This window comes from Oncorhynchus masou, chromosome 23, assembly GCF_036934945.1.
Source record: "Oncorhynchus masou masou isolate Uvic2021 chromosome 23, UVic_Omas_1.1, whole genome shotgun sequence".
NCBI classification, from domain to species: Eukaryota; Metazoa; Chordata; class Actinopteri; order Salmoniformes; family Salmonidae; genus Oncorhynchus; species Oncorhynchus masou.
In genome coordinates, this window is record NC_088234.1 from 48,701,529 (window position 1) to 48,724,881 (window position 23,353).

Genomic DNA, 23,353 nt, shown 5'->3' on the forward strand with positions numbered 1-23,353 from the left:
CGAAAGGTTGCAAGTTCAAATCCCACAGCTGACAAGGTACAAATCTGTCGTTCTGCCCCTGAACAGGCAGTTAACCCACTGTTTCTAGGCCGTCATTGAAAATAAGAATTTGTTCTTAACTGACTTGCCTAGTTAAATAAAGGTTAAACATAAATATATATATATATAGCCATGGCATAAAATACATTTAAATGGCAAAATAAACTTTGTTGACGTTGAAGAAGACACCCAGTAGGCTACTTGTGAGAAGGGATCTGTGCAGCACAGTGGAGGAAGTGAGGAAGATTGCACATAACTTTAGCAAGTCGGAGGTCTGTGATGGAAGAGTGGGAAAGGGCTCAAGTTCAAATTGGACTGCAGCACACGTTTGGAACAGTCTGGCCGATATGGTAGATGTGTGTACCGCAATACTGTCTGCAATAGCATGGTAGGAGAAGCTGTCGCTCGCTGCAATATCTGCTCGAATTTCATCCAGTGCTTACATCGCCTTGAGGTAAGACTGCATCGTTCTAGAACGTTTTGCCGCTAAACCCCCCTGTTCTCTTACTGAAGCATTGCAACACTTGCATGGATGTAGGTCCGGATGAAACAGGCTTCAATTTTGCCCTTGCAGATGTAGTTTTCTTCCTCGGTGGCATTAGTTTTATTGAAGCTTTACGCAGGTGAATTAATAAAAGTAAGTAGGCCTACCCTACAGTGGGAAGCCAGATTAAGACATTGCATATAACAGTTCCCGTTTCACATCATGCTGTTCATATAAATGTTATATTGTAAATTACCGATTTATTTATCCCAGGGAATGGGTTTGGTAGGGAACTCTCTGAAGTCTCTAACTCGCTTCTCACTATTAAACCCTACCCCAGACATGACTCTGTTTACTCATGCACATTATTTTACCACTGGTTCCATAGCTTCCATTGCTGAGAACCATGGCAGAAGAATCCTCTCCACTGGCCTTCAGCGCCAACCAGCACTCTGTTACATCAAAATCACTTTGCTGTTGCACTATTTCATTTAGCGCCCAGCGATTTATCTTGGTATACCGTGACGTACCTATATTGTGAATGTTTTTTTTTTCTCTCTCCCTTGTATTAAAATAAATACACCAAGGCCTGATATTGGAAGTTTACCTAACGTCCAACCTCTTTTCCTTCTTAACTCACAATCATGTAACCATCCACCTCTGTCCCAATAATGAGTCTTAACGTTCCAACTGACCTCTCACATAATTGCATACATTGTATAATATATAGGAAATAAGGCAAACCATGGTTGTTTAAATTTGATTTGTACCAGTAGGGATGGGATGCGGTATTACAAAAATTCAACTAGGCTCGCTGGACACTGCTCTCTCCTTTTCCCTCTAACACTGTCTGTCCCCCTCCAGTGGGCAACAGTGACGTTTCATCTTCCACACCAAGTGCTAAAGTTGGTCGCCAGTGCCATCGTGACTGAGCTGAAGAAGATCAACCAGAACGTCGCTGCCTTGTCTGTGGCCTCGTCCATCATGGACAGGCTCTCCTACCTCTTACCAAGTGCACGGCCTGAGCTGGGGGTGGGCCCCGGGCGCTCTGTAGATAGGTGAGCAGGACCTTAAACCATGACAAACCTCATAATGCACCAGAGGTGTTAAAATGACTCAAATAACCTCATCTCCCCAATACCAATCAGATGTATTTTGTTCCTTTTGTTTTGCCTGTATTTCTGTATTGACAAGTTTGACCCTTGCGGTCTGTCTTTCAGATCATTGATGTACAGTGAGGCAAATAGGAGAGAAACGTTCATGTCGTGGCCCCATGCCGGGTACAGGTGGGCACAGCCTGACCCCATGGCCCAAGCAGGATTTTACCACCAGGTAGGCAGTGTAAGGACACCACCTCTCCCATCATCTCTCCCTCTAATGCTTGCATTGTGAAGAAAAATGTACATTTGATCCTCCAATTACATGTTCATCATGCACGCACACACGAGTTTGCATGCCGTTTGAGACCCAAGTTGCTGCATGGCACATTATTGCTGATGTAGTATAAAGAGGCATAATATTTCTGTACATAAAGTGTAAAAGATTAGCTTTTTATTTTATTTTTATTGTGTATGGCTGAGCCTCATGATGCTTGGCTTGGAGTTCCTTCTTGTTGTGAAATTACTTTTCTCTCTCTGCAGCCTGCCTCTACCGGTGATGACAGGGCAATGTGTTTCACATGCAGTGTCTGCCTAGTGTGTTGGGAGCCCACTGATGAACCATGGTGAGTCACTCATTAGTGCTGAGCGATTAACCAACATTTCGTTAATTTTGGGGATTATAATAGAATTTAGGTTCAATTACTTGAATTCATTCATTTCGGGGCTGTTTTTGTTGTCCTAACGAGTCGTTCTCTAGAGAGAAATCCAATCATTCACAAGTGAATTCAACTCTTGAGTTATGTGTGAGATGCTAGTGCTGTAGTTTTTATTAAACACATACTCAGCCTAGTTCAGTGCAGAAAGGTGGTAATTAACTACAGTCACCATAATCCATTGCACCGTTTTTTTCAGTCTCGGACGCGGGTCAGAGGGGAAGAGGCGAAGCGAGAGGTTACACTCTCAACAAAATCTGTCCAAAATAATCCCAATGCATTTCTATTGGTTTATTTTGGACCTAACCTTGCCTTTGGGACAACGACTCCCCTTTTTAGGGCGGAGGCATGAGCATCTCGTCATTATATACAGATCTCTGGACGGGCACTTTTTAAAAAGCTCTAAAATCATTGTAATGTCAATATTTTATATTGCCTTTTCATGCATTTAAAACAAATCTCAAACCGTGACTACTTTGAAATAATTTAACTAAAATGGAACCGACCAAAAAAACTACTAATCGCTCAGCTCTCTCTCTCTCTCACACACACACACACCACAGAACATTCAGATCGCACATTCATTTACCTCTAAACATAATGACCATGACCTCCGCCTTCTCGTCAGGTCCGAGCACGAGCGTCACTCCCCCAACTGTCCGTTTGTGAAGGGTGAGCACACCCAGAACGTGCCCCTGTCTGTCACACTGGCCACCAGCCCCGCCCAGTTCCCCACCCCCGACGGCTCAGATAAGATCGCCTGCTACGGCTTCGGCAGCTGCCCCCACTTCCTGGCAGCCGCCACAAAGCGTGGCAAAATCTGCATCTGGGACGTGTCCAAGCTCATGAAGGTAAGGCTGCGCGGTGTGGTGGGAAACAATACAGTGATGACAACATGTAGGTTACATCTGGCCCTAGGGGAACTGGTGAAGTCAATATTTCAAAGTCATTGGGTAAAGAAGTAGAGTTTTGCTGATGTCTGCCTCCATGCTATGCTTTTTGTGTGTGTCTGGGTGGCATGAGCGTGAGTCCTGGATGTCAGACTTTATTGACATACATAAAACTTATGAAGGCATGAATAAATAATACATGTATCTCAATGTGCCTGTTGTTATTTCTCATGTTTGATTTGACGATTCATGATTGCTTTTGCTTTCCCTTCAGGTGCACTTGAAATTTGAAATCAACCCCTACGACCCGGCGATCCTGCGACAGCTGATTCTGTCTGGGAGCGAGCAGGCCCTGGGGACCCAGGAGTCCAGGAGGCCCACGTTAGCCTGGCTAGAGGACTCCTCAAGCTGCTCAGACATACCAAAACTAGAGGGGGACAGGTACTACTGGACACACTCTATGCACACCTAGTCAATGAAAGTTTAAATGGAGTTGTGTTAAGTGTATGTGTAAAATAAAGGAAATCTGTTAGGACCTCTTTTTCTTTGTCTCTCTGTCAGTGATGACCAGTTGGAGGACTCTGACAGTGAAGAGCATTCCAGATCAGAGTCCGTGACGGGTATGAAGTCACTCTTCAAATCTTCCTATTCTTTCGCTCCATAGACTACTTTCTAGGTATCCATAAGATGGCCTATCGCATTTATTTGTGTCTTTCCTGTTCCCAGGCCACCCGTCCCAGAGGGAGAGCATGGAGGTGAGCCTGGGCGTGACAGCACTCAGCGTCCTGCAGCAGCCAGAGAAACTCCAGTGGGAGGTTGTGGCCAGCGTGTTGGAGGACACAGTCAAGGACCTGGAGGAGCTGGGTGCCAACCCTTCCCTGGCCCAGGCCAAGGCCGACAAGGCCAAGGAGAAGCTCCCGGAGCACCACAACATTCCTTTCCCCTGCCTGCTGGCTGGAGGCCTGCTCAGTTACCTTGCTGCCCCACTCCCCTCCTCCCGCCGCTCTATGGACGGCCCCCTCAGGACTCAGGGCCCCGAGCCTCCCCATGTTGTGCATGACCAGGGACCCATGGAGATAGAGTCATGTAACCTCACTCCCTTGGTGCTGGGCTCGCCCAACTCGGCTGCGCCCACCGTGCGCAGGACTATGCCCGTGCTCTTGCTGTACAGCTTCAAGGAGTCGGAGGAGAAGTCGTCGGGCAAGGTGTTTGCCCAGATGAACAATCTAATGAGCAAGGGGCTGCACGAGGAGGGCTTCTCTGTGCCGCAGATCATCGAGATGGAGTTTGACACCCACGAGCAGCTGCTGCTCCAGGACCCGCCCATCACCTACATCCAGCAGTTTGCAGACGCTGCCGCCAATTTAGCCACCCTGGACGGGGACAAGTGGAGCTCGCTTGCGCCGCGGCCGGGAGCCCTGGTGCAGTGTCTGCGGCTGCCCAAGCAGCTGGAGGAGGAGAACCTCTACGTGGACTCCATCACGCCCTGCTCAGACGGCGTGCACCTGCTGGTGGGGCTACAGCCCTGTTCTGTGGAGTCTCTCAGTGCCATCAACCAGGTGGAGGTCCTCAACAACCTCAACCGCCTCCACTCAGCCCTCTGCAGCCGCCGCAAGGGAGAGCTCCAGCCCCTGCCCACACTGGCCAACGGACACGAAGCCCTCGCCTCCGCCTCGCCCCCTCAGACCCCACTCATCCTGCCCCCGCCTGACCAGCAGCAGCAACAGCCGTCCAGGGCCCTGGGAGGCTGTGGGGGTGGAGGCTACCTGGCCCTCTACAAGCTCAACTACTCCACCCGCATTGTCACTCTGGAGGAGGAGCCTATCAAGGTGCAGCACATCAGAGACCCCCGGGACGCCGTCACCTCCCTCATCCTGCTTCCGCCAGACGTGCTGGACGGGAGGGAGGACGACAGTGAGGAGGTCTCGGAGGAGAAACCTCCGCGTGGTTTTAAAAATGGCTCTGGCTGCGGCCATGGGTCTGGGTGTGGACCAGGGACTGGTACCAGCAGCACCAAGGTGAAGCAGGCAGACGTGGCTGGACTGGGCCACCTGGTGATCACCACTCAGGCAGGGTACATAATGATCCTAGACCTTTCCACTTTGGAGGTCCTGGCCAAAGTGGAGCCGCCCAAGACGGATGGGACGGTGGATGAGATTGACCCTTTCGTCTCTGTCACCTACTGCTCCGGGACTGACCGCCTGTGTGCTTGTACTAAAGGTGAGGAATGACTCAGTCTAAGGCAGAAATGACATTACTTAGATTCCCCAGGTTTTAATGGTGCAGATGATTTTGTACTATCCTTTGTAATGATCTGCCAACGCCTGGATAAGTGATTACTATATATGATGGAACAATGAAAAAATATGATGTGTGTGTGTGTGTGTGTGTGTGAGACGTGATCGAAGCCTGGAGGGGGTAATGTGTTCTAGGGTGTCAGGTTTGTTTTTGAACATTTGTGTGGCTTGGTCCGCCAGCTGTTTTACAGTCTGCTGCAGGCTGGCATTTATCGAAAGTAGAAAAAAAAACAAGTGGGGTTTTTAAATAATTTCACTATTGGAATAGTATCATGAATTTTTGTAGAATATCCATATAGACTGTAAAAACCCCAGCAAATCAGCCCCAAATTATTTTAATTTAGAAAATCTGTTTCAAAGTATTCCCAAGCATAATAGAGAGATATGCAAAAGTCCCTGTCTTAGGTCAGTTAGGATCACAACTATATTTTAAGAATGTGAAATGTCAGAATAATAGTAGAGTGATTTATTTCAGCTTTTATTTCTTTCATCACATTCACAGTGGGTCAGAAATTTACATGCACTCAATTAGTATTTGGTAGCATTGCCTTTAAATTGTTTAACTTGGGTCAAATGTTTTGGGTAGCCTTCCACAAGCTTCCCACAATAAGTTGGGTGAATTTTGTCCCATTCCTCCTGACAGACCAGGTGTGACTGAGTCAGGTTTGTAGGCCTCCTTGCTCGCACACGCTTTTTCAGTTCTGCCCACAAATTTTCTATGGGATTGAGGTCAGGGCTTTGTGATGGCCACTCCAATACCTTGACTTTGTTGTCCTTATGCCACTTTGCGAGTGTGCTTGGGGTCATTGTCCATTTGCAAGACCCATTTTTGACCAAGCTTTACCTTCCTGACTGATGCCTTGAGTTGCTTCAATATATTCACATAATTTTCCTGCCTTATGATGTCATCTATTTTTGAAGTGCACCAGTCCCTCCTGCAGCAAAGCACCCCCACAACATGATGCTGCCACCCCCGTGCTTCACGGTTGGGATGGTGTTCTTCGGGCTTGCAAGCCTCCCCCTTTTCCTCCAAACATAAAGATGGTCATTATGGCCAAACAGTTCTATTTTCGTTTCATCAGATCAGAGGACATTTCTCCAAAAAGTACCATCTTTTTCCCATGTGCAGTTGCAAACCGTAGTCTTGCTTGGCGGTTTTAGAGCAGTGGCTTCTTCCTTGCTGAGAGGCCTTTCAGGTTATGTCGATATAGGACTTTTTTACTGTGGTTATAGATACTTTTGTACTTGTTTCCTCCAGCATCTTCACAAGGTCCTTTTGCTGTTCTGTGATTGATTTGCACTTTTCGCACCAAATTACTTTCATCTCTAGGAGACAGAACGCGTCTCCTTCCTGAGGGGTATGATGGCTGCGTAGTCTCATTGTGTTTATACTATTGTTTGTACAGATGAACGTGGTACCTTCAGGCATTTGGAAATTGCTCCCAAGGATGAACCATACTTGTGGAGGTCTACAATTATTTTTCCGAGGTTTTGGCTGATTTTCTTTTGATTTTCCCATGATGTCAAGCAAAGAGGCACTGAGTATGACGGTAGGGCTTGAAATACCTACACAGGTACACCTCCAATTGACTCAAATTATGTCAATTAGCCTATCAGAAGCTTCTAAAGCCATGACATCATGTTCTGGAATCAGGCTCAGTCAACTTAGTGTATGTAAACTTCTGACCCACTGGAATTGTGATACAGTGAAATAATCTGTCCGTTAACAATTGTTGGAAAAATTACTTGTCATGCACAAAGTAGATGTCCTAACAAACTATAGTTTTGGCAAGTCAGTTAACAGTAAATGTGACGAGTGGTTGAAAAACGGGTTTTAATGACTCCGACCTAAGTGTATGTAAACTTCTGACTTCACCTGTATGTGATTGTATACAAACGTAAGCAAGGTTTGAAAATGTTTTGGTTAAAAATATATCTGTGCTTATTGTTGTCAATTTGCAGTGTACAGATTATTTGTAGTTTGTTACGGCCCCCTGACCATCTGCTCAAGAAAAGAATTGGCCTGTGGCTGAATCGAGTTGATGATGCCTGGGCAAGAGCTAGAAAAGAGTGGAGCAGCCACTGTGCACTCGAGCTAGGGGATTTCAGCTGCACTTTCAATCAGTAGATGATGTGAGGCTTGTTTTACAGAAGTACTGAATGTAACAAATTTGAGTACAGAACCGTTTTCTTTCATGTTCTGGTATGGATAAAGTATAGACCTTTCGGTGTACTGTACGACACTTTATAGCCTTCTCCTCATTCAGTATTTTTTTTAAAATACATTGCATTATTGAACTCTCTCTCCACTTGCTACACACATTGAGTCACTTTGCCACTTGGTTTGGCCAACATAAACTCCAAGCTACATGAAGGTTACCGGTCGTCACTAGTTACAAAATCAAATGTATTAGTCACATGCGCTGAAAACAACAGGTGTTGACGTTACAGTGAAATGCTTACTTACGAGCCCCTTCTCAGCAGTGCAGAGTTAAAAAGCAAGTAATAATAAAGGAAATGGTAACAATAAAAACGAGGCTATATACAAGGTGTACCAGTACAGAGTGAATGTGCAGGGGTACGAGGTAATGAGTAAGTATCATGGAAAGTATTCAGACCCCATGACTTATTTCACATTTTGATACAGCCTGAATTCAAAATGGATGAAGTATTTTTGTCCTCATCTTTGCAAATGTATAAACAAATAAAATACAGTAGTATATCCAATTTACATACGTATTCAATGACTTAATACTTTGCAGAAGCACCTTTGGCAGCAATTACAGCTGTGAGTCTTTCTGGGTATGTCTCTCTAAGAGTTTTCCACACCTGGATTGTGCAACATTTGCCCATCTTAAAACAAAAAATATTAATATTATTTTTATCCAAAATTCTTCACGCTCTGTCCAATTGGTTGTTGATCATTACGAGACAACCATGTTCAGGTCTTTCCATTTCAATTAGATTTAAGTAAAAACTGTAATTAGGCCACTAAGGAACATTCATGGTAGATTTGGCCTTGTGTTGTAGGTTATTGTCTTGCTTAAAGGTGAATTAATCTCCCAGGGTCTGGTGGAAATCAGACTGAACCAGGTTTTCCTCTCGGATTTTCCCTGTGCTTAGCGCCGTTCCAGTTCTTTTTTTTTTATCCTGAAACTCCCCAGTCCTTAACTATTACAAAGGGCTGGGGAGGGGCGCCAGGTAGCCGAGTGGTTAGAGCATTGGGCTAGTAACTGAAAGGTTGCTAGATCGAATGCCCGAGCTGACAAGGTAAAAATCTGCTGTTCTGCCCCTGAACAGGCAGTTAACCCGCTGTTTCTAGGCTGTCATTTTCATTAAGAATTTGTTCTTAACTGACTTGCCTAGTTACATTTTTTATAAGAAAATTTATAACATGATGCAGCCATCACTATGCTTGGAAATATGGTGGTTATCAGTAATATGCTGGGGGCAAATCCAACTCAACACTTTGTATTCAGGACAAAAAGTGAATTGCTTGTTGCAAACAGGATGCATGTTTTAGAATATTTTTGTATTCAGTACAGGCTTCCTTTTGACTTTGTAAATTAGGTTACTGTTGTGGCGCCACTACAATGTTGTTGAGCAGTCCTCAGTTTTCTCCTATCACAGCAATTAAACTCTAGCTGTCCCTTCCTCTGAGTTAGGAAGGACGCCTGTATCTTTGTTGTGACTGGGTGTATTGATACACCATCCAAAGTGTAATTAATAACTTCACCATGATCAAAGGGATATTCAATGTCTGCTTTTTCTTTTTTTTTTGCCATCTACTAATAGGTGCCTTTTGTGAGGCATTGGAAAACCTCCCTGGTCTTTGTGGTTGAATCTGTGTTTAAAATGCACTTTTCAACAGAGGGACGTCACAGTTATCTGTATGTGTGGAGTACATAGGTTAGGTAGTCATTCAAAAATCATGTTAGAACACTTCTTGCACACAAAGTGAGTCCATGCAACTTATTATGTGACTTGTTTAGCACGTTTTTTACTCTTTAATTTATTTAGGCTTGCCATGACAAAGGGGTTGAATATTTCATGACTCAACAAAGGGGTTGAATATTTAATGACTCAAGACATTGCAGCCTTTCATTTTTTATTAATTTGTAAAATAAAATAAAAATACAATTCCACTGACTTTTTGGGGTAGTGTGTATAACAGTGACAAATCTAAATGTAATCCATTTTAAATTCAGGCTTTAACAACCATGTGGATAAAGTAAAGGGTTGTGAATAATTTCTGAAGGCACTGTGTACCCTTGTAACAATGTCACATGGATATTGTAATTTATAAAAAGCTTTTTCAGTGTTAAAATAGGCTCAATTTTTTTCTCAAATTATATTCAAAAGTATTCTAATACCAAAGTCTGTTCGAATATTTGAAGAACCGTGCACATCCTAGTTGTCATATGATAAAATATAATTATCTTCAAGCAGGGATGATTGATTTTAAGGGAAATCCATTTCTTTGGTAGAGCAGTTATTGTGTTAAAATGACAACTATGCAGAAATGTATTTATGATATCTTTGGATCCATTTCACATAACTGCAGTCAGACTTAAAATTCTTTATCTAACCCCCCCTCTAGGTGGAGAACTTCATTTCCTTCAAATTGGAGGTGTGTGTGACGATGTAGATGACAGCGACATTTTTGTCGATGGTCCCCTTTCTAAAGGGGCTGAACAGCTGTTGGAGGGGGCAAAGCCCTCCTCCAACCCCTCAAGCCCAGGGATCACAGGTAGGAGACACAGACCCCTTTACACTTCACATCTCTGCTGCTTCTCCGCTCATTCAAAAACTGTGCAGCCCTGTTGCCTCATTTCACCATTGCTGACTATGAACACCTACGAAATATATTTCATGGATATTGATAACTGACTAGTCATTGCTTATTGGAACCCTCTTTCCAGTGAAATCATATGCTGATTGACAACATACTGTACAGACTGGAATAGCAACAAAACATTTTCCGGTTTCATAAGTTCTTTACATCCCGTGGCCTTTAATTTTTTAAAATATATATATATATATTGTACTCTGCCAACCTCTTCTCCCGGTAAGGAGTTGACCTCCTGGTGGACCAAGTGTTGGCTGTGGAGAGCCTGACGTCGCTGGTGGAGCTGACACGCTTTGAAACACTGACGCCGCGCTTCTCGGCCACAGTGCCGCCCTGCTGGGTGGAGGTGCAGCAGGAGCAGCAGCAGCGTCGCCACCCCCAGCACTTGCACCAGCAGCACCATGGAGACGCCGCCCAGCACACACGCACCTGGAAGCTGCAGAGTGACAGGTACGGACGTGTGGGTATGGGAGTGAGTAGAATCCTTATGGGTATGTGTAGTCAGTGACTCATTTCTCTTAAGTCTATCCACAAACGTCACACTATTAATATACAATCACAATGGCTGTACATTTGGAATATACAGACCCATTCTAAATTCCTCATTGAGGACCACACCTACATGTTCCTTTTTTAACTTGTATGTTAACAGTCTCAAATGTTCCTATAAATAAAAAAAAGTAGCCTAGGATGTCTTGATTTTAGGAAGTATTTGAGGAGGTGAATAATGCGGCCATGCTTTCTTTGTTGTTTGTAGCTCCAGCTGGGACGAGCATGTATTTGAACTGGTCCTTCCCAAGGCCTGCATGGTGGGCCATGTGGACTTCAAGTTCGTCATGAATGCCAACATCACTAACATTCCTCAGATCCAGATCACCCTGCTGAAGAACAAGGCCCCAGGTCTGGGCAAGGTCAACGGTGAGGTCACTCACCGCTATCTCTATGTTGCCTTGGCAAATTTTTTAAAATATAGTATCTTGAGCATAGACTATGCAGGACTCCAGAGTAACGTTTTCACCTGGTGGCGCTGGTGCCACAAATCTTTTTAGTTTGTGACACCAGCCCGTGATTTGGCCACACCCCAAAAATATTTTTCACAGTGTCACACAATAGGAAAAATAGGAGTAATAATCTTATGAAGTCAGTCGAAGTGATCTATTAAGAAGTGTGTTGGACTACTGAGAATGTATTCAATTAAGAAGTTAGTTCAGCTATTTTCATGAATTTCGGTTTGAAAATTAGGCTTTTTTTGTTATATTCCAGGGCCCTATAAAATCAGTTTTATTCTTTGCTGGGTTCCGTTTTGTGTTATCCCAAATTCTGTTCTCAGTTTTGTTTTTCCAGGTTTCTGTTTTCATTTGAGAGCAAAAACTTGAAGAAAAAAAACAATCACACTTTTTTAATAGAAAAACAAAATAATGGTTGCTTGAAGTCCACAACAATGCTTAAACCACATCAGGAGAGGTCTGGGAAAAATGTGTGAAGTCATTCCAGTGTGCACCTAGCAAGAAGCTGTTTAGTAGTTTTTTGTGGCGCACGTGGGATGCCAATTTTCAAAACAAATACCTACTGGGTTGATACAAATAATCATGATAACATTCTGTAAGGCAAGCACAGGATACTTTAATTGAGGTTTTTTGGGAAAGCCTTTCCATCTACCAGAATACTTTTCATTAGCGTCATCGCTAACGGCTACGCAAAGGACACCGCACATACAGACGAGGAATTTTCATTCTGTTCAGAAAGTTGCAGGAAATACGAATCACTGATGCATTCTGTTCATGTCTTATGATACATTTGGGCAAAGGTATGAATTAACAATACATTTAGTTAATTCCCTATTCACTTCAATACATTTTTGAATATTGTTGAATTCAGTATTTATGTCTGGATTCCATGATTCCATCTGCATTGCCTATTTTATAGGTCCCTAGGCTCCAGAGTTTGTAGATGTTTATTTTTTTGTTCAGTAGAGATGAATTTGCCTTCATCTTTTTGTTCACTAGTATTACGTATAGGGAAAAACCATTTGAATTCAATCTCTTTTCGACAGCATCCCTTTTGATTTAAACAACTTTCTATACATTTGCACATTTTATTTTGAAATATTTTGTCTTAAATTATTATATATATATTTTTTTACCTGAATGTGAAAACATTCACGAGAAAAATCTGCTCAATGTTGACCCATTTTGCATACCCCACTCTACCATGAGACATCCATGGCTTCATCACTGGAAAAGATAAACAATTGAGTTTGTCATTTAAAAGTTTACAAACAGGGTTTCTATTTTATAATTTATTTAAAAAGTTTAATGGTCAGATCAAAGTATGATGACCCAAATATTAAAAATTAATGTTGCTTCTACATTGACAAAGTTTGATCATAAAGTTACTAGTCCCCTCCCCATGTGACACACTTGGGTTCTGGAGGCGGGATTATATAATTCGGTAGCTAATCTACTGGTGTAAAAATTGAACTGTAGGGTGTCAGCAAATAACATGTATGAATAGTGTAAACTTTAAATGTTAACGATACTTAGATATTTCCCCTTTCATCTCTGTCTGGTGTTAGCTAAGGGCCGCCTTTACTGCATCACAAGAGGCTTGCCAAACAGGAGATGTATAAAACGCTTTTTGACGTCATTGATACAAAGCAACTCAAACAATTAAATTGTATCACCAAAAATGCTTGATTTTACTGCTCATTGCATCGAAGTTTCTTGACATAGGCCTTTCAAAGAGCAGTAAAGGCTCATGATTATAAGCTCTGCCCACTCAAGCTTCCTGGTAGTTAGCCATGAGAGTCATTTTTCAACCCCCCAAAATTATTATGGGTGATATGTTAGTCACTGAAAATTATATTTTACATGGGTATCAGAATGACTGTTAGGGATCCTTTTTATTAACACTTTGTACAAAATGTTTAACCTTTTTTTAAGGTCAATTATCTAAACCTGTTAACTCAGATTTTCATATTTGCATATGTTGTAGCTTAGACCCAACTTTACACCATCTGAGGTTTTTGTGTTCTGCCCACCATTGGTTGAGACAACATGTTGTTTAATACAGGGTGGGTGTCATTTCAGTCAGAAATAGAATGGACCTATCCCCTTAGACTTGGGGTGTGAAACTGGGATCCTTAATGTTAAGAAGAACATTTTTATTTGTTTATGCAGAAAGTAAACTTTACAGTCAAATCAAATGTTATTGATCACATACACATATTTAGCAGGTGTTATTGCAGGTGTAGCGAAATGGGAGTGGGTCAATTTCTGCAACAACTACGAGTGTTGAAGCGCACGGCGCGACTTCTCTGTTGTTGCACTGTCTACCACGCTGCTAACTCATGGGCAGATACTGTGTGTGACTGTGAGAGCCGAGTGTTTAATCTCGCTCATCTCAATACCCTTGCCTGGTCATTGATGATAGGCCATGCTTTACTGAAGTTATGAGATATGGAAAGCCAAGAAATTGCAAGATACAGCATTTTATTGGGAGAGACAGCTTTTGATTGCCGCTAGATAGGCCTAAAGCACAGTTCTGGCTCGGTCTGCGTGTGGCTGACCTGCCTATACTATGCCCCTCTTTGTCCCTTGCTATTAAGGGAAAGGGGGATACCTAGTCAGTTGTACAACTGAATGCATTCAACTGGAGTGTCTTCCGCATTTAACCCAACCTTTCTGAATCAGAGAGGTACTGGGGGCGTCTTTGGCCCCCGGGGAACAGTGGGTTAACTGCCTTGCTCAGGGGCAAAACAACAGATTTCTACCTTGTCTGCTCTGGGAATCGATCCAGCAACCTTTCGGTTACTGGCCCAATGCTCTAACCACTAGGCTACTGGTATTAAAGAGAGGTTGGTGTCAGCTTTCAGCATGTACACAACCGTTCAAAAGTTTGGGGTCACACAGAAATGTCCTTGTTTGTGAAAGAAAAGCACTTTTTTTTGGTACATTTTTTTAAAATAACATCAAATTGATCATAAATACAGTGTAGACATTGTTAATGCTGTAAATGACTCTTGTAGTAGGAAACGGCAGATATTTTATGTTATCTACATAGCCGTACAGAGGCCCATTATCAGCAGCTAGCACTCCTGTGTTCCAATGGCACATGGTTGTGTTAGCTAATCCAAGCTTATGATTTTAAAAGGCTAATTGATCATTAGAAAACCCTTTTGCAATTATGTTAGCACAGCTGAAACTGTTGTTCTGATTAAAGAAGCAATAAAACTGGCCTTCTTTAGACTAGTTGAGTATCTGGAGCTTCATCATTTGTGGCTTCGATTACAGGCTCAAAATGTCCAGAAACAAAGTGCTCCATGTGAGAAATTGCTAAGAAACCGAAGATATCGTACAGCGCTGTGTACTACTCCCTTCACAGAACAGCGCAAACTGGCGCTAACCAGAACAGAAAGAGGAGTGGGAGGCCCCAGTGCACAACTGAGCATGAGGACAAGTACATTCGTGTCTAGATTTAGAAACCGACGCCTCACAAGTCCTCAACTGGCAGCTTCATTAAATAGTACCCGCAATACAACAGTCTCAACGTCAACAGTGAAGAGGCGACTCCGGGATGCTGACGTTCTGGGGAGAGTTCCACTGTCCAGTGTCTGTGTTCTTTTGCCCATCTTAATCATTTATTTTTATTGGCCAGTCTGAGATATGGCTTTTTCTTTGCAACTCTGCCAGCATCCCGGAGTCCCCTCTTCACTGTTGACGTTGAGACGGGTGTTTTGCTGGTACTATTTAATGAAGCTGCCAGTTGAGGACATTAAAGAGCTAAAGATGCTCAAAGTCGACCTATTTTGCGTACTCCACCATACAAAATGACATCCAATTCTTCCTCACTGGAAAAGATAAATGGTTGCGATTGATATCACTTAAAATTTGGTAGGAACCAAATTGTTGGTCAGTGTTTTCCAGGGGACCCTAATTACATACAGTGCCTTGCGAAAGTATTCGGCCCCCTTGAACTTTGCGACCTTTTGCCACATTTCAGGCTTCAAACATAAAGATATAAAACTGTATTATTTTGTGAAGAATCAACAACAAGTGGGACACAATCATGAAGTGGAACGACATTTATTGGAAATTTCAAACCTTTTTAACAAATCAAAAACTGAAAAATTGGGCGTGCAAAATTATTCAGCCCCCTTAAGTTAATACTTTGTAGCGCCACGTTTTGCTGCGATTACAGCTGTAAGTCGCTTGGGGTATGTCTATCAGTTTTGCACATCGAGAGACTGAAATTTTTTCCCATTCCTCCTTGCAAAACAGCTCGAGCTCAGTGAGGTTGGATGGAGAGCATTTGTGAACAGCAGTTTTCAGTTCTTTCATTTACATTTTACATTTAAGTCATTTAGCAGACGCTCTTATCCAGAGCAACTTACAAATTGGTGAATTCACCTTCTGACATCAGTGGAACAGCCACTTTACAATAGTGCATCTAAATCATTTAAGGGGGGGGGGTTGAGAAGGATTGCTTTATCCTATCCTAGGTATTCCTTGAAGAGGTGGGGTTTCAGGTGTCTCCGGAAGGTGGTGATTGACTCCGCTGTCCTGGCGTCGTGAGGGAGTTTGTTCCACCATTGGGGGGCCAGAGCAGCGAACAGTTTTGACTGGGCTGAGCGGGAACTGTACTTCCTCAGTGGTAGGGAGGCGAGCAGGCCAGAGGTGGATGAACGCAGTGCCCTTGTTTGGGTGTAGGGCCTGATCAGAGCCTGGAGGTACTGCGGTGCCGTTCCCCTCACAGCTCCGTAGGCAAGCACCATGGTCTTGTAGCGGATGCGGGCTTCAACTGGAAGCCAGTGGAGAGAGCGGAGGAGCGGGGTGACGTGAGAGAACTTGGGAAGGTTGAACACCAGACGGGCTGCGGCATTCTGGATGAGTTGTAGGGGTTGAATGGCACAGGCAGGGAGCCCAGCCAACAGCGAGTTGCAGTAATCCAGACGGGAGATGACAAGTGCCTGGATTAGGACCTGCGCCGCTTCCTGTGTGAGGCAGGGGCGTACTCTGCGGATGTTGTAGAGCATGAACCTACAGGAACGGGCCACCGCCTTGATGTTAGTTGAGAACGACAGGGTGTTGTCCAGGATCACGCCAAGGTTCTTAGCGCTCTGGGAGGAGGAAACAATGGAGTTGTCAACCGTGATGGCGAGATCATGGAACGGGCAGTCCTTCCCCGGGAGGAAGAGCAGCTCCGTCTTGCCGAGGTTCAGCTTGAGGTGGTGATCCGTCATCCACACTGATATGTCTGCCAGACATGCAGAGATGCGATTCGCCACCTGGTCATCAGAAGGGGGAAAGGAGAAGATTAATTGTGTGTCGTCTGCATAGCAATGATAGGAGAGACCATGTGAGGTTATGACAGAGCCAAGTGACTTGGTGTATAGCGAGAATAGGAGAGGGCCTAGAACAGAGCCCTGGGGGACACCAGTGGTGAGAGCGCGTGGCGAGGAGACAGATTCTCGCCACGCCACCTGGTAGGAGCGACCTGTCAGGTAGGACGCAATCCAAGCGTGGGCCGCACCGGAGATGCCCAACTCGGAGAGGGTGGAGAGGAGGATCTGATGGTTCACAGTGTCGAAGGCAGCCGATAGGTCTAGAAGGATGAGAGCAGAGGAGAGAGAGTTAGCTTTAGCAGTGCGGAGCGCCTCCGTGATACAGAGAAGAGCAGTCTCAGTTGAATGACTAGTCTTGAAACCTGACTGATTTGGATCAAGAAGGTCATTCTGAGAGAGATAGCGGGAGAGCTGGCCAAGGACGGCACGTTCAAGAGTTTGAGAGAAAAGAAAGAAGGGATACTGGTCTGTAGTTGTTGACATCGGAGGGATCGAGTGTAGGTTTTTTCAGAAGGGGTGCAACTCTCGCTCTCTTGAAGACGGAAGGGACGTAGCCAGCGGTCAGGGATGAGTTGATGAGCGAGGTGAGGTAAGGGAGAAGGTCTCCGGAAATGGTCTGGAGAAGAGAGGAGGGGATAGGGTCAAGCGGGCAGGTTGTTGGGCGGCCGGCCGTCACAAGAAGCGAGATTTCATCTGGAGAGAGAGGGGAGAAAGAGGTCAGAGCACAGGGTAGGGCAGTGTGAGCAGAACCAGCGGTGTCGTTTGACTTAGCAAACGAGGATCGGATGTCGTCGACCTTCTTTTCAAAATGGTTGACGAAGTCATCTGCAGAGAGGGAGGAGGGGGGGGGGGGAGGAGGATTCAGGAGGGAGGAGAAGGTGGCAAAGAGCTTCCTAGGGTTAGAGGCAGATGCTTGGAATTTAGAGTGGTAGAAAGTGGCTTTAGCAGCAGAGACAGAGGAGGAAAATGTAGAGAGGAGGGAGTGAAAGGATGCCAGGTCCGCAGGGAGGCGAGTTTTCCTCCATTTCCGCTCGGCTGCCCGGAGCACTGTTCTGTGAGCTCGCAATGAGTCGTCGAGCCACGGAGCGGGAGGGGAGGACCGAGCCGGCCTGGAGGATAGGGGACATAGAGAGTCAAAGGATGCAGAAAGGGAAGAGAGGAGGGTTGAGGAGGCAGAATCAGGAGATAGGTTGGAGAAGGTATGAGCAGAGGGAAGAGATGATAGGATGGAAGAGGAGAGAGTAGCGGGGGAGAGAGAGCGAAGGTTGGGACGGCGCGATACCATCCGAGTAGGGGCAGTGTGGGAAGTGTTGGATGAGAGCGAGAGGGAAAAGGATACAAGGTAGTGGTCGGAGACTTGGAGGGGAGTTGCAATGAGGTTAGTGGAAGAACAGCATCTAGTAAAGATGAGGTCGAGCGTATTGCCTGCCTTGTGAGTAGGGGGGGAAGGTGAGAGGGTGAGGTCAAAAGAGGAGAGGAGTGGAAAGAAGGAGGCAGAGAGGAATGAGTCAAAGGTAGACGTGGGGAGGTTAAAGTCACCCAGGACTATGAGAGGTGAGCCGTCCTCAGGAAAGGAGCTTATCAAGGCATCAAGCTCATTGATGAACTCTCCGAGGGAACCTGGAGGGCGATAAATGATAAGGATGTTAAGCTTGAAAGGGCTGGTAACTGTGACAGCATGGAATTCAAAGGAGGCGATAGACAGATGGGTAAGGGGGAGAGAGAGAATGACCACTTGGGAGAGATGAGGATCCCGGTGCCACCACCCCGCTGACCAGAAGCTCTCGGGGTGTGCGAGAACACGTGGGCGGACGAAGAGAGAGCAGTAGGAGTAGCAGTGTTGTCTGTGGTGATCCATGTTTCCGTCAGTGCCAAGAAGTCGAGGGACTGGAGGGAGGCATAGGCTGAGATGAACTCTGCCTTGTTGGCCGCAGATCGGCAGTTCCAGAGGCTACCGGAGACCTGGAACTCCACGTGGGTCGTGCGCGCTGGGACCACCAGATTAGGGTGGCCGCGGCCACGCGGTGTGGAGCGTTTGTATGGTCTGTGCAGAGGAGAGAACAGGGATAGATAGACACATAGTTGACAGGCTACAGAAGAGGCTACGCTAATGCAAAGGAGATTGGAATGACAAGTGGACTACACGTCTCGAATGTTCAGAACGTTAAGCTTACGTAGCAAGAATCTTATTGACTAAAATGATTGAAATGATACAGTACTGCTGGAGTAGGCTAGCTGGCAGTGGCTACGTTGTTGACACTACACTAATCAAGTTGTTCCGTCGAGTGTAATAGTTTCTACAGTGCTGCTATTCGGGGGCTAGCTGGCTAGCTAGCAGTGTTGATTACGTAACGTTACGTTAAAAGAACGACAATAGCTGGCTAGCTAACCTAGAGAATCGCTCCAGACTACACAATTGTCTTATTGTCTTAGATACAAAGACGATACAAAGACGGCTATGTAGCTAGCTAGCTACGATCAAACAAATCAAACCGTTGTACTGTAATGAAGTGAAATGAAAATGTGATACTACCTGTGGAGCGAGGCGGAATGTTGACCGGGTTGTTGAAGTTCAATTCGGAAGACGTTGGCTAGCTGTTGCTGTTGGCTAGCTTCTCCCTCTGCTGCTACTACTATTCTCCCTCTGCTGCTACTACTATTCTCCCTCTGCTGCTACTACTATTCTCCCTCTGCTGCTACTACTATTCTCCCTCTGCTGCTACTACTATTCTCCCTCTGCTGCTACTACTATTCTCCCTCTGCTGCTACTACTATTCTCCCTCTGCTGCTACTACTATTCTCCCTCTGCTGCTACTTCTCTCCCAGGCCCAAACCATGATGCTGCCACCACCATGTTTGACAGTGGGTATGGTGTGTTCAGGGTGATGAGCTGTGTTGCTTTTACGCCAAACATAACGTTTTGCACTGTTGCCAAAAAGTTCAATTTTGGTTTCATCTGACCAGAGCACCTTCTTCCACATGTTTGGTGTGTCTCCCAGGTGGCTTGTGGCAAACTTTAAACAACACTTTTTATGGATATCTTTAAGAAATGGCTTTCTTCTTGCCACTCTTCCATAAAGGCCAGATTTGTGCAATATACGACTGTTTGTTGTCCTATGGACAGAGTCTCCCAACCTCAGCTGTAGATCTCTGCAGTTCATCCAGAGTGATCATGGGCCTCTTGGCTGCATCTCTGATCAGTCTTCTCCTTGTATGAGCTGAAAGTTTAGAGGGACGGCCAGGTTTTGGTAGATTTGCAGTGGTCTGATACTCCTTCCATTTCAATATTATCGCTTGCACAGTGCTCCTTGGGATGTTTAAAGCTTGGGAAATCTTTTTGTATCCAAATCCGGCTTTAAACTTCTTCACAACAGTATCTCGGACCTGCCTGGTGTGTTCCTTGTTCTTCATGATGCTCTCTGCGCTTTTAACGGACCTCTGAGACTATCACAGTGCAGGTGCATTTATACGGAGACTTGATTACACACAGGTGGATTGTATTTGTCATCATTATTAATTTAAGTCAACATTGGATCATTCAGAGATCCTCACTGAACTTCTGGAGAGAGTTTGCTGCACTGAAAGTAAAGGGGCTGAATAATTTTGCACGCCCAATTTTTCAGTTTTTGATTTGTTAAAAAAGTTTGAAATATCCAATAAATGTCATTCCACTTCATGATTGTGTCCCGCTTGTTGTTGATTCTTCACAAAAAAATACAGTTTTATATCTTTATGTTTGAAGCCTGAAATGTGGCAAAAGGTCGCAAAGTTCAAGGGGGCCGAATACTTTCGAAGGGACTGTAAGAATAGATGTTACATGTATACAAAGATTTTAGAATATACTATAGGCTCTCTTGATTCAGCATACTGTTGCACGAACAACATGCTGTATCACACCCTGCGTGATTGTGAGTACCATAGGGCGGCGCACAATTGGCTCACCATCATCCGGTTTCAGCCGGGGTAAGCCGTCATTGTAAATAATAATTTATTCTTAACTGACTTGCCTAGTTAAATTAAAAGCATGTTGATCTTTCTTTGCATTAGCTAAATGGCATTAGGCTAGCTAGTTGGCGATCAGCATTAGGAATTCGTGTTAGGTATATTCCAGCTTCTTAAGACCAACTAGCTAGTGTTTTGAGAGCAAGACACTCAAACTAATAGTACAATACAGTAAACGTGAATTCATATTAAAAAGCAATTTGGATGCATCGTCCATCTTGTTTTGAGCAGTCGGCAGGGCGGGCGCTTTTTATTACGGGAATCATGAGGATAAGGCACTTTGCTGTTTGACAGATTCATGGTTTTATTCTCCCCGAAATACAACATTTTGATTGTGACCATGCAGAATGGGCAGATCGCACCAGTGCGACAATAACGTTTTTAACTCGTACTGTCAAGTCAAAGGATCGCAGTCTGGAGGCCTGCAATGAAGAGGACTGGCTGCCATAGATAACTAGTCTTTGTGCAGGGAAATATTGATTGTTTCATTTATGATCATGCTTAAACACATCTTATTTGCAGATGCCTACTGTCTCAATTAGATTTGTTCTTTCCTTTTCTCTCCAGAGACAGCAGTTGACAGACAGATCTCCTTCCCCCTGTCCCATGTCCTTCATGCCAATGGGGAGAGGAATGGACAGCCACTTTTGCACGACTTTACAGATGACATTCAGTTCATGGACATCGAAGAGACATCAGGTAGAAAGCTGCATGGAAAGGCAGCCAGGGTTGATAGAAGCAGTTTGATACTTGATTATTGTGTGTTGGGTTGCCACATTGTAGATGATTAGTGTTACTAGTGATTCTGAGGGTGAAGCCGCAATCCGAGGGGTTCCTCAGCCGAGCAGAAGTTTCATAATATTGCTCTTCCTCTTCCAGGCTCCAGGCTGTGCACCTTCCTAGAAGACCATAAGGAGGATATCCTGTGTGGTCCCGTGTGGTTGGCCAGTGGACTGGACCTCTCAGGCCATGCTGGGATGCTGAGCCTCACCAGCCCCAAGCTGGTCAAAGGTAGCAATATCTGCCAACTTTTACTTCGAGTCACATTGAAGAAATCTTACCTTGACCATTTTTGTCACTCCAATATGTGTCTTCTCAAATATTTCTTGAAGAGCGTAAGATCTGCATGCCACTGCTCTATCTGAATCCCCCCGCCCCCCCCTGGCAATGTACGTATTGTATTGTTAGATGTTTTCTGCTGGTTTGTCCCCCTCCCTGCAGGCATGGCTGGGGGCAAGTACCGCTCGTTCCTGGTGCACATCAAGGCGGTGAGCGACAAGGGCATGGAGGAGAGCCCCATGCCGGTGGTGAGGATGCCCGCTGCCAAGCCTCAGAGCAGCAAGGGCCATTCCCTCTCCACCCTGCTGCAGAGGGCACAAGCCACCAAGGTACAGTGGGTAAAGAAAACTAATGCAATTTTACATCAGCTTATTTTAGCAGTCTTTCTCTGCTGCACACACGAGGCGCTTTTGACTGATTGAACAGTTGTGTAAATTGAGTGTATGGATGGCCTTGATTGTAGCTTTCTCCTTTGTCTCCATCTGGTGGGAGAATAATGCTATTGCCAGGTTCTCAGTGAGAAGTTGAAGGTGTCCAATTGCTTGGATGTGGCTTCCTCATACCAGCAACATCCCATTCTTGAAGGACATTTTCTCTATTAGTTTACAGCTCTACATTTTTAAAATAGCCCTCTTGGACCTCTCTGATCTAACACTGTACTGTTTTCCGTGTTTAAAATACCCCTCTCTTCCATTTAGGAAAAGGCCTCCACTTCCAAAGCAGATTCTCCTGCTCAGTCGAAGAAACCTGACAACCTCCGCGGCTGCGACCTGCTTCAGGAGGTGTCCGTCACAATCCGAAGGTTTAAGAAGACCTCCATACCAAAAGAAAGGTGTGGCCCTTAGTACCGTTGTTTCACGAAAAACACTCAACTATTGTAAAATCCCAACACCTTAATAAAATGAGTTATTCCCTGATCTTGCACAGTTTACTGAGAACGGACATGCATCTTGTTACTTCAATATTCGTTATATCATACTAGTAAAACATAACTAACTGAATTGTGTGTATGTTGCTCCTGTCTTTTTCAGAGTCCAGCGCTGTGCCATGCTGCAGTTTCCAGATTTCCATGAGAAGCTGTTGAACGGGCTGTGTAAGGGGGCGGACGAGGGCCCTGGCACAGAGCACTCCCAGAGCCTCATCCTGGACTGCCTATGCTGGCTGGCTGGAGTGTACTCCAACGGACCCTGCAGGTGGGCCTAAGAGGATGAATGTGGGATGCAAGAAGGAGATTAGATATTCATAGGGATACAGAGATGCTCTATACATGCGGTAAAGAGATCAATGGAATTAGAACAAAACAATGGAAATACCACTCGGGGGGGATTATCGAGATGGCCATCAAAATTAGTCTACATTTAGGCTGTTTATATGTGTGTTTTACACTGTAAGGGTACAAATCGGAGTATAGTGCTTGTATGGATGTCAACCCCAATCCTTCATGTCGTCACCAATCAACTGCATTACACTTAACTACTTCAACTATCACCACCGATTTTCTATATGGCTGACTAGGTCTACACCTGTTGTATTTGCGCATGTGACAAATACAATTTGATTATACGAAATGGAGTTCT

At 44.8% G+C, this 23,353-nt stretch overlaps 1 protein-coding gene across 19 annotated transcripts in view; it reads left to right on the top strand.

Annotated features, from left to right (window-relative positions):
• The window catches only part of birc6 (baculoviral IAP repeat containing 6), a 156,129-nt gene that overhangs the window by 13,848 nt on the left and 118,928 nt on the right, over window positions 1-23,353 (top strand). For 10 of the 19 annotated variants that reach the window (XM_064932346.1, XM_064932354.1, XM_064932347.1 and 7 more), the window contains exons 4-18: window positions 1,388-1,581; window positions 1,744-1,864; window positions 2,164-2,246; window positions 2,965-3,187; window positions 3,501-3,667; window positions 3,788-3,846; window positions 3,953-5,446; window positions 10,124-10,273; window positions 10,597-10,822; window positions 11,130-11,290; window positions 21,285-21,416; window positions 21,597-21,728; window positions 21,939-22,114; window positions 22,475-22,608; window positions 22,808-22,969. In XM_064932346.1, coding sequence (XP_064788418.1) covers window positions 1,388-1,581; window positions 1,744-1,864; window positions 2,164-2,246; window positions 2,965-3,187; window positions 3,501-3,667; window positions 3,788-3,846; window positions 3,953-5,446; window positions 10,124-10,273; window positions 10,597-10,822; window positions 11,130-11,290; window positions 21,285-21,416; window positions 21,597-21,728; window positions 21,939-22,114; window positions 22,475-22,608; window positions 22,808-22,969 — 3,614 coding nt within the window. The remainder of the gene's footprint in view (window positions 1-1,387; window positions 1,582-1,743; window positions 1,865-2,163; window positions 2,247-2,964; window positions 3,188-3,500; window positions 3,668-3,787; window positions 3,847-3,952; window positions 5,447-10,123; window positions 10,274-10,596; window positions 10,823-11,129; window positions 11,291-21,284; window positions 21,417-21,596; window positions 21,729-21,938; window positions 22,115-22,474; window positions 22,609-22,807; window positions 22,970-23,353) is intronic. The other 9 variants (XM_064932342.1, XM_064932343.1, XM_064932344.1 and 6 more) reach the window with 3 other exon arrangements.